The sequence below is a fragment of the Eleutherodactylus coqui genome, chromosome 1 (assembly GCF_035609145.1).
Source record: "Eleutherodactylus coqui strain aEleCoq1 chromosome 1, aEleCoq1.hap1, whole genome shotgun sequence".
Classification (NCBI taxonomy): Eukaryota; Metazoa; Chordata; class Amphibia; order Anura; family Eleutherodactylidae; genus Eleutherodactylus; species Eleutherodactylus coqui.
The window spans coordinates 6,473,587-6,487,613 of NC_089837.1; the positions used below are offsets into that span (position 1 = coordinate 6,473,587).

The 14,027-nt window shown below is 44.9% G+C and overlaps 1 protein-coding gene across 1 annotated transcript in view; it reads left to right on the forward strand.

Moving 5' to 3' along the window:
* Positions 1 to 14,027, forward strand: part of LOC136579528 (vomeronasal type-2 receptor 26-like) — a 54,778-nt gene that overhangs the window by 12,793 nt on the left and 27,958 nt on the right. Inside the window, exons 3-4 of the mRNA XM_066579682.1 lie at positions 2,323 to 2,601; positions 9,042 to 9,860. Coding sequence (XP_066435779.1) covers positions 2,323 to 2,601; positions 9,042 to 9,860 — 1,098 coding nt within the window. The remainder of the gene's footprint in view (positions 1 to 2,322; positions 2,602 to 9,041; positions 9,861 to 14,027) is intronic.

Genomic DNA, 14,027 nt, shown 5'->3' on the forward strand with positions numbered 1-14,027 from the left:
GAGTGAGGACTCGTGACCCTTGAAAGCAGACTTCCACAGTCTCCGTCTCTCTCATCGGGGTGGGATCGCCAGAAATACCAAATGCCACATGTATAGTGTCAGATAATGGTAGCTGAAGGTCCTGAACTTTCTTTCTACTTATACAAGACTTAGTAGCCCCAGCGTCTATCAAAAAGAGCACCTCCTCCCCCGCTAAAGTTAGAGGTTGAAAAACCTGTATTCCACATTCAGCCGCTGCCATAAGGGCTATGGGGGCAGGATTGCCGGACCTTAATTGATAATTTACATAACCTCCTGGGGCTGGCGGAGGTGGTGGCATGTCTGGTGGCTGGCGTGTGGCGACGGGCGGCTGCTGATTTCGCGGGCGTTTAGGGACTCTACAGTTGCGTGCCAGGTGACCGGGTTTCCTGCAATTGAAGCATTTACGGGTCTCTCTCTGTTGGGGCTGGTCACTTATGCATACTCGGTCACCATCCATGGTATAATTTTTAACAGCCACACCACCGGATCGTTTATCATCCATGGCGAAGCCCACCGCTTTCTTGTAAAGCTTTGATTTTGTTGGCCAGGCTCTTTTTTATGCCTTGCATAAAAGCTTCCGTGAACAAGGTGTCATGTATGTTATCAGGACAATTTTGTAGATTCATGTCTCTGGTACACTGTTCTAGCCGCCCATAATAACAATCAATAGTCTCATTTTTCTCTTTCTTACAGGTGGTTAAGGCTACCTGTCTGTCTCTTGATTGTTTTTCTAGCCAGGGACTTAAGTGGTCTAAGAATACTCTGCCGCTGTCAAGGGTGCGTGTATCCCGTGGCGGCCCGTCCAGTTTACAATGGGTGGAAATGTTAGCATATAACCCATCGGGACATTTAGTCAGACAGTCCATGTCTGTCCATGCGGCATTGTAATTTTTCTGTATTACTTCTATTTTTCTACGGAAGGCTGCTGGTTCAGTCTCTGGGTCTGGTAACTGTTGGCATAAGGCCATTTGGTCCGTGACTGACCAGGGACGCCATGACGAGACAGTTTTAGTCTGTTCAGTCTGTGTAAAGGAAGGGGGGGCGCCCCCTGCAGCTCCTTCTTCGGCCGTAGTAACATCTACGTTAGCCGTGACCCCTTTTCCCGTGGTAGTGGTGGAGGTTACAGGGAACATTTGGTGGGTAACATTAGAAGGGGGCCTATTGCCAGGGACACATTGTCCATGGGGTCTGGGGCCCCCACAAGCAAGACAATCTTCCAGATAGCAGGGATTCTGCTGCCTGCATCTGGGACAATCCCAAGCTGGACCCCTGAAAGGATTATTGTCCGGTGCTGGGGGAGCCGTAGAAGATGCGGGAGTTGGGTAGGCAGGTGGAAGCTCTTCTGCAAGGTTTGGATAAAGACCCGTAGGAATTGACGGGGTTGGTGGAGGGGCCAGAGGACAATGAACAACTATGCCTTCCCTGGCCTCCGTGTCCCAGTGTTCGTCTTGGGCTTTCCTAGATAAGTCTATTATGGCCTCGATACCTTTTTCTAGCTTTAAGTCACGTAGCATTTTAATATTTTTATTTTTAAATTGGGACCAAAATTCATAATTGAAAGTTCCCGCCTTTTTAAGTCCTATTTGTCTGTATATTTTATAGGCTTGTGTACTGATATCCTCCCCCGCCCTCTCTCTTATTATCTCGATAGGGGTAAGATAAGTTTTAGACTGTTCTGCCCCCATCTTCATATGCTCACTATTCTTCACGAAGTATACAGGACACTATATCACACAGTACTTTATAGGAGGACACACAGTCTTCCTTGTCCTGGAACAGTTTTACAGCATCTTCCAGCAATCACACAGATTACTTCGGAGGGTTCAGGGGAGACCACACTTTGCCTCTCAGGGAACTTTTGGTGATGTTATAGCAAAGCCAACAAAAACAGATAATTGCCAACGTGATACAAACAATCAGTACAGAAACTTCAAGAATTCCCTCAGGCAACATGGCATAAAACAAAAGGATATGAGTTCTTCCGTCTATTACAGTTTCATGAACATCATACGTTAAAACATGGCGGAGTATTCTTAAAAATACATGCAGCGACTAACCTTCTGCAACATTTCATCACACAGTGTATCTTTACACACCATAAAAACTACACAACCTTAGCCATCTGATTTCCTGAAAATCTAGAATCCATAGTTGTCATGAAGGTTTTTCCACAATAGAACATAAAAATATCAAAATGGTAAAAATATCAGTAGGGTTAATACTTACTGATCAGATAGTCGCCAACACGACCTCCATTCATCTCCTACCACTTTATCTCATCTCCACAGACCCGTGCCTCAGTACTACAGGTATCTTCTGACTTTCCGTTTCGCTATTGAGGAAATTAACCGAGATCAGACAATTCTACCCAACATCTCTCTGGGATATCATGTATATGACTCGTGCTCCGAAAGCAAGAAATCTGTGAGAAGTGTCCTACAGATTTTATCAGGACCCGGAAGGACCGTCCCCAATTATTGTTGTAGAGAGCAGAGGAATGTAGTCGGATTTATTGGAGACCTGGGTTCAGTATCTACGGTGTCCATGGCTCAAATACTGGCCATATACCGGTACTCACAGGTAGGTGGCATCCTCATGTCCTTAGCTCTGTCAGAAAAACATGTTTCTGGTTCTCATTGATCATTGAGACTCGGATCTTAGCTGCATAGGTCGGTATCACTGAAAGGATAATGATAAAATATGACTTTTAATACTTAGAATTAAAAATCAGGAACTGCTCATAGCTAACAGTGATGACATTAATATGAAGCAAAGCATAAACCCAAAAACACAAAACCAAAAACGACACAAAAGAAGGGAGGACGGGGGGAACGCACCATGAAATGGCTGGATCTCCTTTTGTAGTTGGTTATCCCCATAGGCGTATACAAAAATGGCCTCTAATGGGTTTCCAAGCACAAAATGTGATAATTTGTGTAATACACACCGCGATCCTTCATTTATTAAATCATGTGTGTTGCAGACACAGGCCCTTGGCATCATAATGATTGATCGTGGAGGTGAGAGCACACTGTTTATTGGCAAATGCCACCATGCGAATGCGACCTCATCGGTGATGAACCATCAGATGCCGTATCAATAGTTTGTGTTAAATGTCCTAAAGTTTAAGCTTTGGTTGTATTGTTGTTCTTAGGCCACTATCAATAGACCTTACACGCATCCGTTGTGGTACCCATCTAGTGACGTGATGAGCGATAAACTCTTTTTATAACAACCGTTGTTTGACACTACGCACATTGCAACCACGTTAATGGTATCATCAGGGGTCCTATATGTGGACGTAACATTTATAACCATAAGCACAAAATGCAATGAACTTCTAGGTCTAACCCCCGCATTCCTACACCCGATCTTAGCACTTTTTAGTATTCCTCATATATTTCGAGCTGCAGGGTAATTCCCTGTTCCATCATTTACATCAGATTTGAGTTCTACGTATCCATTTTATGCTAGTATTATAATTGTTACATCCACATTACTGTCACTGAACGGCCACTCCTAGTAGGATATGAGGTACCAAGGATCAATGAACCAAAAAAGAAACTGGTGCTTTCCGATATAGGACCGCTGATAGTTTGGTTGAAACATGCGTAGGGTCAAATAATGGTTGTTACAAAAGACGAGTCAATTAATGGATGTTATAAAAAGAGTTTACCGCTCATCACGTCACTAGATGGGTACCACAACGGATGCTTGTAAGGTCTATTGATCTTGGCCTAATAACAACAATACAACCAAAGCTTAAACTATATGACATTTAACACAAACTATTGATACGACATCTGATGGTTTATCACCTACTAGCTGATTACCCGGCGTTACCCGTGTATTTCTTTTTATACTCACTGACTTCTCCTGTAATTTTTGTTGCCAATGGCTATTTCTTATACCGCTGAGGTAAAATGAAAGCTGCACTGTGAATGGTGCCTATGGGTAACACAGACTTCCTTTCAGACAGCTTTCATAAGAGTGGGTGCTGGGCTCATTTCTGTGTGGTACTTAGTGGCTCAGTGCTAGTGGGAAGCTGTGTGGTAGTTGGAGCAGAGGAGGAGGTTGTCTGTGTAAGATATCGGAGGAGCAGGAGGTCTGTGTAATAGATTAGTATTTCAGGAGGAGGAGGTCGTCCATGTAATAGATTAGTGTATGATGAAGAGGAGGTTGTCTGTGTTAGATAAGACTGTGAAATAAAACCCATCTGCTCAAGTGCAATTCCTGCATTCCCACACCCCTACCCATATACATACTCACAGACAAGTGGTCGTTAGTAGTTTGATTATCCTTTCAGTGATACCTTGTTATTATAAGGATACCCATGACGTCTATACTGAGTATGCCATTTTCCAAATAAGGAATATGGAAAAATACCTCTGCAGCGCCACCTATAGGAGGGTGGCATTCCTTCAAATTAACGGGACTTTTTCACAAGTCTTAACAATAATTGGGAATAGAAAACCAAGGCAGGAAACCATCCACAGACAGCTGCTGTTTTTCCGGTTTGGTTTCCTATTCCCAATCATTATTAAGACTTGATAAAAAGTTACATCGATTTGGGAAGATGAAACAAAAGTGGACCTTTTTGTACAAATGCACAATGTTATATTTGAAGGAAAAGAGAGCACTCAACACCAACACCAAAACCTCATCCAACAGTGGAGCCTTGTGGAAGGCGGATCATGGTTTGGAGCAAATAGTGGAAGGAGCATCATGGTTTGGGGCTATGATAGAAGCAAAAGGTTTTTTCAGGCAGCACTCACTCAACATCCACAAAGGCAGGACCAAAATCCCATGCAATGCCACGGAATCGGCATCCCAGATCTCAGTTCCACATAAACAACATATAGTAGAAAGTGAGGTCCACAGCAGCATAAGTTGATGCATAAAATCTTTGTATTTTAGTCCTCCATGTAGATTGCGGCGATCTACATGGAGGAATAAAATACGTTTTTATGCATCAACTTAAACTGCTGTGGACCTCACTTTCTACTATAGTTTGGGGCTACAGTGGAGGAAGTATCATGATTTAGGGCTATGATGGAGGGGTTTCATGGTTTTGGTGGCTTTGGCATGTGATCACAGAGGAAACAATGATCAAACTGAAGGGTGATGCAACAAGGCAAGGATCCAAAGTACACAAGTGATAACATAAACAATGGTGGTAAAAAAAAAAATGTTTTAGAATGGCAAAGTCAATCCTGGCCTTAATGTTATAGAGATGCTGGGACATCAACTGAAGAGGGATGCTCACACAAGGCATCCCAGAAATAATGATAACCTGTAAAACATTTTCAAGGATAAATGGCCCAGCATTTCTCAATATTGTGCAAATCTTATTTGCAGCTACAGCCCATCGCAGAATAGACATATTTAAAACTAAATTTTAGTCAAACTATTAAAAAATTCAGGCTGAAAACACATACAGAAGCTGAGTAGTACCCACACATGAAGTTTGGAAAGTGCAGGGCTGTAAACTTTGAGACATACACATTACATAAATCTACATAGACAAACCCCTGTTGGTATCCAAGATGAAGGAATCCCTATACAGTATACAGAACACAATGACCCATAAAGCAAATATTGGTAAAAGGAAAGAGATCTGATTTAAGGCATGCCAACCAGTAAATGGGTTACAATGTAAGGTTAGTACACTGAGAATGACAGAGCCAGGATAGTCTTACTGCCTTCATTCATTCAGCACGGATCTAAAATATGATCCTTGGATTAAACAGTAAGTTGATTTGTGATTTTCAAATGTAACCTAGAATGATTTTTACTTTACAGAGTGAATTCATTCATGGTTTAGTACTAGAGATGAGCGAGCATACTCGTCCGAGCTTGATGCTCGTTCGAGTATTAGGGTGCTCGAGATGCTCTGGAAAGCAATGGGCTGCGGGCGATCTCAGGATGAATTTTTGGGAAGGGCTTAAAAATATAAGCCCTTACCTGAAAATCATCCTAAAATGTGTAAAAAAAAAAAAAAAAAAAATGTATACTCACCTTTCCACTGCAGCCGGAGTTCAGCCGCATCCGGCCGGCAGTTCTCCTGAACTGCTCTGTGTAGTATTCAGCAGCCGGGGATTTAAAATCCCTGCCTGCTGAATGAGCTGCCTCTGATTGGTCACAGCCTCACCAATCAGAGGCAGCTCTCACTCACACCCATTCATGAATTCATGAATGGGTGAGTGCTGCCTCTGATTGGCTCAGCGCAGGGACCAATCAGGGGCAGCTCTCAGCTGTCAATCAGAGGCAGCACTCACTCACCCATTCATGAATTCATGAATGGGTGTGAGTAAGAGCTGCCTCTGATTGGTGAGGCTGTGACCAATCAGAGGCAGCTCATTCAGCTGTGGCAGAGGAGAACGATCTTTATGCTGACAATGCGGGGGGGGGGGGGGGCGGGGGGCACTCTTGTCGCTATTGTGGCTTAATAGTGGGACCTGGGAACTTGAGATGCAGCCCAACATGTAGCCCCTTGCCTGCCCTATCTGTTTCTGTGTCGTTCCCATCACTTTCGTGAATTTCCCAGATTTTCACAAATGAAAACCTTAGTGAGCATCGGCGATATACAAAAATGCTCGAGTCGCCCATTGACTTTAATGGGGTTCGTTACTCGAAACGAACCCTCGAGCATCGCGGGAAGTTCGACTCGAGTAATGAGCACTCGAGCATTTTGGTGCTCGCTCATCTCTATTTAGTACACGTTGGTTCATGGTTTGACGTGTTTCACCACAACAACAGCTCATCAGGAACCTACAGAACCTATTCTCTCAATAGAGAAAAAGGCAATGAAAACTTCCCAGATTTTGGGAGGAATCAACTATAGGATCTATATGTAACAGGACCCAAACTAAGGGGTTGTCTGAATACTCGGTCCTAATAGGCAGTTAAATAGTGAGAGTTTTCTCAACCTTCGGCTAATAATATAGTCATACAGAGACTCGGTTAGGAAGTAAAGAGGAAGAAATAACTGGGTTTTCAAATTAATCTCTGAGGGAGAGGTGGGATAATAAACTATCTATGTTAGACCCCCATTTCTCAATGTCTGCTCTATATCAACCTTCACCTTGTAGTTAGTATAACCACAAAAACTAAGTCCCTTTGAGGAGTACTCGCACCCTAAAATCATTTCTAGGCTAGCTTAGAACAACCAGGTTACGCAGCTAAGGCTGTTCCTGGACCTAGAGGGCTAGGACCACGTTAGCTAAGCTAAATAGTGGATGGAAGCATAACACCTGGCTGTATGAAGCTTAAGTTCTTGTGTAGTGGCACAGCATATGCTTTCCTGCCCCCTCCATGAATATCATATTTGCTATGTCTAATGTTGATGTACTGTGCAAAAACTGTCAAGTCATCGTGCTATGTGTATTGCACAGCTGCAGCACGTGATGGGTTAACTGTTTGCATGAGACTGGGATATGACTGTCCCTTAAAAGTAGCAATTTATGTCCTGTCACATGGTGTGTCTGAGATTATAAATGTGTGTGATTGAGAGCGGGAAAGTTAGTTCCATTCAGGGTTCATCTTCCTAGTCTAGGAGAGGAAAGCACAGAGCAACATGGGGGTACCTTTAACCCTAATGTGGTGAAGATGGAAGAGGAGGAGAGGTTTCCCATTGTGAAAGGACCATGAATGCTAGAGGAGTGATCCCCAAAGAGAGAGAAAGCATGAGCTGAACATGAGACTAATTGTCCAAGGCCCAGTGCAGAGGTACTCTAGATATTTCTGAACTTCCTACATGAGCCTCCTAAAGTCTGGGATCACCACGTAGAGCTACTCTTCTTCAATTGTTCACACCTGAGCGTCCTGAAGTCTGGGACCACTGGGTGGAGGTACACATCTTCAATTGTTAACACACAGGTGTTCTGAAGTCTGGGATCGCTGTGTGGAGGTACTTCTACTCAAGTCTGTCTTAATGCTTGCACTTGGAATATTTTTTTTTGCCTTGTACTGATGGAAGTTCATTTCAAGTAAAGTTTCGCCAAGCCCTGACTGTTCCCATGGACCTGAGGTACATTATATCTGTCTGTGGCTCATTTATTCTCTGCCAAAGGTCATTCCAGTGTGTAACGGAAAAGTAGTGTCACCCATGACAACACCTCAATCACTGTTCGCTATGTTTATTGGGCATCCCTTTCCAAGGAGTGTCCGGAAGAAGCCCAGCAGTGCCCTGGCTGTGGCTACATGCAGTCCTCTGGAAGGGAGCGTGGTAAGTGCCGCCGTGACAAGCCAGCATCTTGTCGTCTCAACTCCTTAACGTATGCCCTGTGTCCAGGATCTAGATAAATATGATTTAAAAATAATAAAAGATGAGACGTGACCTGTAGCCCTGATGGTGGACTATAGGCAGGGGCATAACTATAGGGGATGCAGTTGCACCTAGGCCAAGGAGCATTAGGGGGCCATAAGGCAATATAGAAAGCCCAATACTATAAATAAAGCATTATAGTTATGGGGCCCTGTTACAGTTTCTCGTGCGGACGGTGCGCTGAATACATGAAACACATGCTTCTTTAGGCACTCAGTGCATACTCCCATCCTCTGTGTGCCTCGACAGAAATGTATGCCTGTCCCCAACAGGCCCACATTTCTGGCATAACTTAGGCCAGTGTCTGGGATAAATTATTCATAAGTTTCTTGGTACACCCTCCAAACAAGCTGCACCCACTTTTCAAAGAAGGTTGCAGGGCTGACGCAGAAGGCTTAAAAGTCACGACATTTTTGTGCAAACGGCCCTTGCAGAAAATGTTCCCCATTGTGTCTGGCTATAATTGTAACTTAGATACAACCCGACCACATTTTATAATCAGTGCAGAAATGTATGGACTTCATTTACTGTTTCTTCCATCTGTAGTTAGGGTCCAGGAGGGGAGGTTCTGCCCTATGTGTGGGCTAGGCTGCTATTTCATACCAGCAATCATTTCTATTTCTTTTGGTTTTCCATTAGATTCTAGGCTGTTTATTTGGCATTAATACTTGTTTTATATCATTACTCTTTATAGATCAGTTATGGGGCAACAAGTTCTGTTTTAAATGATCGACATCGCTACCCAACTTTTTACAGGACCAGTCAAAGTGCCCAGATCAGTTGTTTGGTGTTATCCAAGATAATGAAGTTCTTTAGATGGACATGGGTTGGGATTGTATCTTCAGACGATGACAGCGGTAATGAGGAGATTCGGATTTTGACACAATATCTGACCATGAATGAAATCTGTGTGGCCTACACCATAAAAGTAAAGCGTGTGAGCTTAAATGCTATACATGAGATAGAAAGAAAAAACATGGAGATCATCAGCAAGTCATCAGCCCAGGTTATCATACTCTGTGGGACGTATTCTGTATACCTTGCAGATTGGTTACACGCATTACGAATTGTGTTGCGGGATAAGACTCTGGTCTTCGGTCCTCCATTTGCTTTAATGGCAGCTCTTATAGAACATCACAAAGAAGCATTAAATGGGAGTTTGGCTATTGAACCTTCTCGGCTGCCTCTTCCAGATATGAGCAGCTTCTATGAAAGTTTCCAGACTGTAAATCATCCAGAAGACATGTTACTGGTTCATATTTGGCTGGTAAATGTCCACTGTCTATCAAGACATCCCCGAATGAATGAATTACATCAGTTTGCATACAATAAATCTCTTCATAACTGTACTGGGACAGAAAGGGTCACAGACTTTTATAACTTCCAAGACCCTGGTCTCTCCGACCGAGTCTATAAAGCTGTGTACATATTGGCTCAGGCTCTACATGATCTACACCTCACCAGGAACTGTCAATCTGCAGAGATAAATTATCTCCATAAGTACAGTCACATGGTAAGTGCAAAATGCGAGTGCCCATAAACATCTTATGGTATAACTGATATGTATGCCCAACTGTACTGTGAATAGTTGATCGTTGGCACATACGCCGGCGTTGTGTACCTACTGCCATTATATTGCACTGCTAATGATGTTCTCCCTCTCCTAACATTCACTTTATTCACAAGCTGTTGGCAGAGATATATGTACGATGTACATACTCCGTGATAGTAGTAATTGTACACAGTAAAGGCTCTCATACACATTAGTGTTTAGTCATCCAATCCACCTATTACAGCTGGGCCAGACAAATCTCTAATTTCTATGCGGGCTCCTCAACTTCCTCTGACAGATGAGTTTGGAGAAAAAAAGTATCAGGGACCTTGATGTCTGAGCCTTGTGTGGTGCAGAGTGTAAGCTCTCACCTACAATTAGAAGGTTGCAAGTTCAATCCTTGTGTGGTTCAGGTGGCTGGCTCAAGGTTGACTCAGCCTTCCATCCTTCTGGGGTCTGTAAAATAAATAAATAATTACCTGAAAGTGCTGCAGAATACGTTGGTGCTATACAAATAGCAAGATTTTTTTATTTTAATGCTTGATCCTTTTGTTCTCTTGAAGAAAGTTTGTATGGCTGTGACCTATCCCCCCTAAAGATGTAAACACCCAGCCAAGCCCAACAGAGCTGAGGGACACAATGATCATTCAGCCAACAGCTGTTGAAGGTGTGTGGGCACCTTTAATTTAACCCCTTGGTAACCAAGCCTACTTGTACCTTAATAACCAGGCAAATTTTTGGAAACCTAACATGTGTAACTGTAACATAGAATAACTCCGTAAAGGTTTTGCATCTCCAAGTGATTCTGACATTACTTTTTCGCCACATATTGTGCTTCACTTTGGTCGTAAAAATAGACTGATATAACTTGTGTACATTTGTTAAAAGCAACACAATTGGGAAAATTGGGGAAAAATTGTCTTTTTTTTTTAATTGCAATATCTCAAATATGTGCAAACATACTGTCCAGATTTTTGATAAGATATATACTCCATGTGTTTAACTTTATTCTGGAAGCGCATTTACAAAACTTTAGTTTATTTTTTTTTTTAGCATTTAAAGGTGAATATCCACTAGCGTTTTTCCACTCGCGAATTCGCTGCGTTGTTTTTTTTTCCAGATGTCAATGGGACTTTGTAATGTTAAAATCTCAATGCAGTTGACGTTTTTGCTGCGTTACCATTTTAACATTAGAAAGTCCCATTGATATTTGAAAAAAAACAAAAACGCAGTGAATTAACAGCGGGAAAAAAATGCTAGTGGGTAGTCACCCTTAGAGACATACAGATTTAACATTCATTATTAAAATTTTGAGGAATATTTTGTTTTCCTGCACGAAGCCAAGTTTGCAAACGCTCAGAGGTGTCAGAATGATAGATACCGACACAAATGACCCTATTTTGAAAAATACACCCCTTAACGACCGCCAATATGCCTTTTGACGGCCTCCCAAGCTGGCTCTCTCCTAAACCCCCTGCCCCTCCCCTGAACCCCCTGCCCCTCCCCTGAACCCCCTGCCCCTCCCCTGCACCCCAAAGCAAAAAGTTTTAGTGCACCTGGAAATATAGAAAGCTGCCAAATCCATATTTTGTAAATAGAAACTACCAGGGACCCTTGTGATTGGTCCATGGAGACATGGATGGCTGTGATAGTCATATCACAGCCATAGATGGCATGTGTTTTGAGAATTATGCACAAGATTAGTGCTGTATGATGCTCTGCCCTCTCAGAGCGTTTTCTGGGAGGAGAGAGAGAACACGTTCTTCTTGCGCTGTGACGTGCCGTGCTAAGCTAACCCACGAGAAAAGGTTAGCAGAGGCAGGCGAGGGCCCCCGCCTCTACCTTGCCCAGCTTCTCGGAGGGGGTGCCCAGGCTTGGGGCAGTCACCTCATTCTCACACCACTGCATGGGAGAGGGGATCACAGAGAGTCAGACGGTGGAGACGGGCAGGCCCCCGCCTCTACTTTACCCAGCTTCTCGAAGGGGGTGTCTAGGCTTGGGGCGGCCGCCTCATCCTTGCACCGCAGTGTGGGAGAGGGGCTCGCAGGGGCTCACATGGCAGAGGTGGGCGAGGGCCACCGCCTCTACCTTGCCCGGCTTCTCAGAGCTTGTGTCTGGGCTTGCGGCGGTCACCTCATCGTCGCACCACTGCGTGCGAGAGGGGCTCACATGGGGGTCACACGGCGGAGACGGGCAGGCGCCCACATCCACCTTGCCCTGCTTCTCAGTGGGGATGCCCAGGCTTGGAGCGGTCGCCTCATCTTCGCACCGATTGCGTGGGAGAGGGGCTCACAAGGGGTCACATGGCAGATATGGGCAGGCGCCCACCTCAGCCTTGCCCGACTTCTCGGAGGGGGAGCCCAGGCTTGAAATGGCCACACATTGGCCCCACGGCCAGACAAGCAGAGTGGGGACTTGGCAGGGAAGAGGGGGACTCAGTCGCTCTGCCCCAAGGGAGGCAGCGGTGGGGGAAGGCTGTGGTGCATTGACTGAGTGCGTCCCCACTCCTCAGCACTTTGAGAAAATGTGTCAAAGACCACAGCTCTTTCCCATTGGCCCCGACAAGGTGCTCGTTGTGACGTTTTGCGAGTCCTTACTTTACCGACGTCGGCTCTATCAGGGGAAACTGGCCTGCTCCTTCCGCTTTCTGGGAAACGCTGCTCGGCCCGGAGCGCCCAGGATTTTCCTCATTCCACGTTACCATCATTAGCGTTACCATCCCACTGCTTTGCCTTCTGAGAAGTTTGCTGCTAAGCATAAAGGCCAACGCTTTGTGGTTGGAACAGGAGACGGGGATGACAGTATGTCGCTTAATAGCCAGACCACCCTCATGTCTATATTTCAGTGCGGTTTGGAGGAGGAGGGGGAGGAGGAGAAGGAGGAGGGGTAAGAGCCTGCTGGCCACACTGCAGAGGGTACCCATGCTGCTTGCCTCTCATCTGTTCAGCACGTATGGGCTAGTGAGGAGAGCGATGTGTTGCGTACTGGTACCCTGGCACACATGGCTGACTTCATGTTAGGCTGCCTTTCCCGTGACCCTCGCGTTAGACGCATTCTGGCCAAACATGGATTACTGGGTGTACACCCTTCTAGACCCACGTTATAAGGAGAACCTTTCCATTTTCATTCCCGAAGAGGAAAGGGGTACGAGAGTGATGCAATACCACAGGGCCCTGGTGGAAAAAGTGATGCTAAAGTTTCCATCTGACAGCGCTAGTGGCAGAAGACGCAGTTCCGAGGGCCAAGTGGCAGGGGAAGCGCGGGGATCAGGCAGCATGTCCAGCACAGGCAGGGGAACACTCTCCAAGGCCTTTGCCAGTTTTATGTCTCCCCAGCAAGACTGTGTCACCACTCCCCAGTCAAGGCTGAGTCGGAGGGAGCAATGTAAAAAGATGATGAGGGAGTACATAGCCGATCATACCACCATCCTCCATGATCCCTCTGCTCTATACAACTATTGGGTGTCAAAGCTGGACATGTGGCACAAACTTGCACTGTACACCTTGGAGGTGCTGGCCTGCCCTGCCGCTAGCGTCTTGTCAGAGAGGGTGTTTAGTGCAGCTGGGGTATCAACTGCCAGCGCCGACATGCTTACACTCATAAAGATGAACAAAGGCTGGATTTCTCCAGACTTCTCTTCTCCACCGGTGGAAAGCAGTGGAACCTAAAGATTCTTTTAGCTGCAACAGGAGAAATATGCATCCTCTCTCTAACCCCCAAAAAAGGAAGAAGTAACTTGGTCTATCCCTTTCGGAACTTCCTCCTCCTCCTAAAACAGCATGTCATTGTGCTGAAACGCCAATTTTACGGGGGTTAAAACAAATGTTGTCGGAGGGCTGTCTCCAGGCTCTGTTGCAAATAAAGCGACAGCTACATTAAAAAAAAAATGTTTATGGCTTTTACCTGCTTTCAGGGTTAAGCAATTTTTCAGGGGTACACTTGTACTCTTGGTACACCGATTTTTCAGGCCCTCGCCTATACTCTTACCCAACAAATTTTTCTTACCCTCGCCTATACTCTTGGCAAACAAATTTTTTCAGGTGTTCGCTGATACTCATGGTACACCAATGTTTGAGGGGTTCGCCTATGCTCATGGTACACCAATGTTTGAGGGGTTCGCCTGTACAC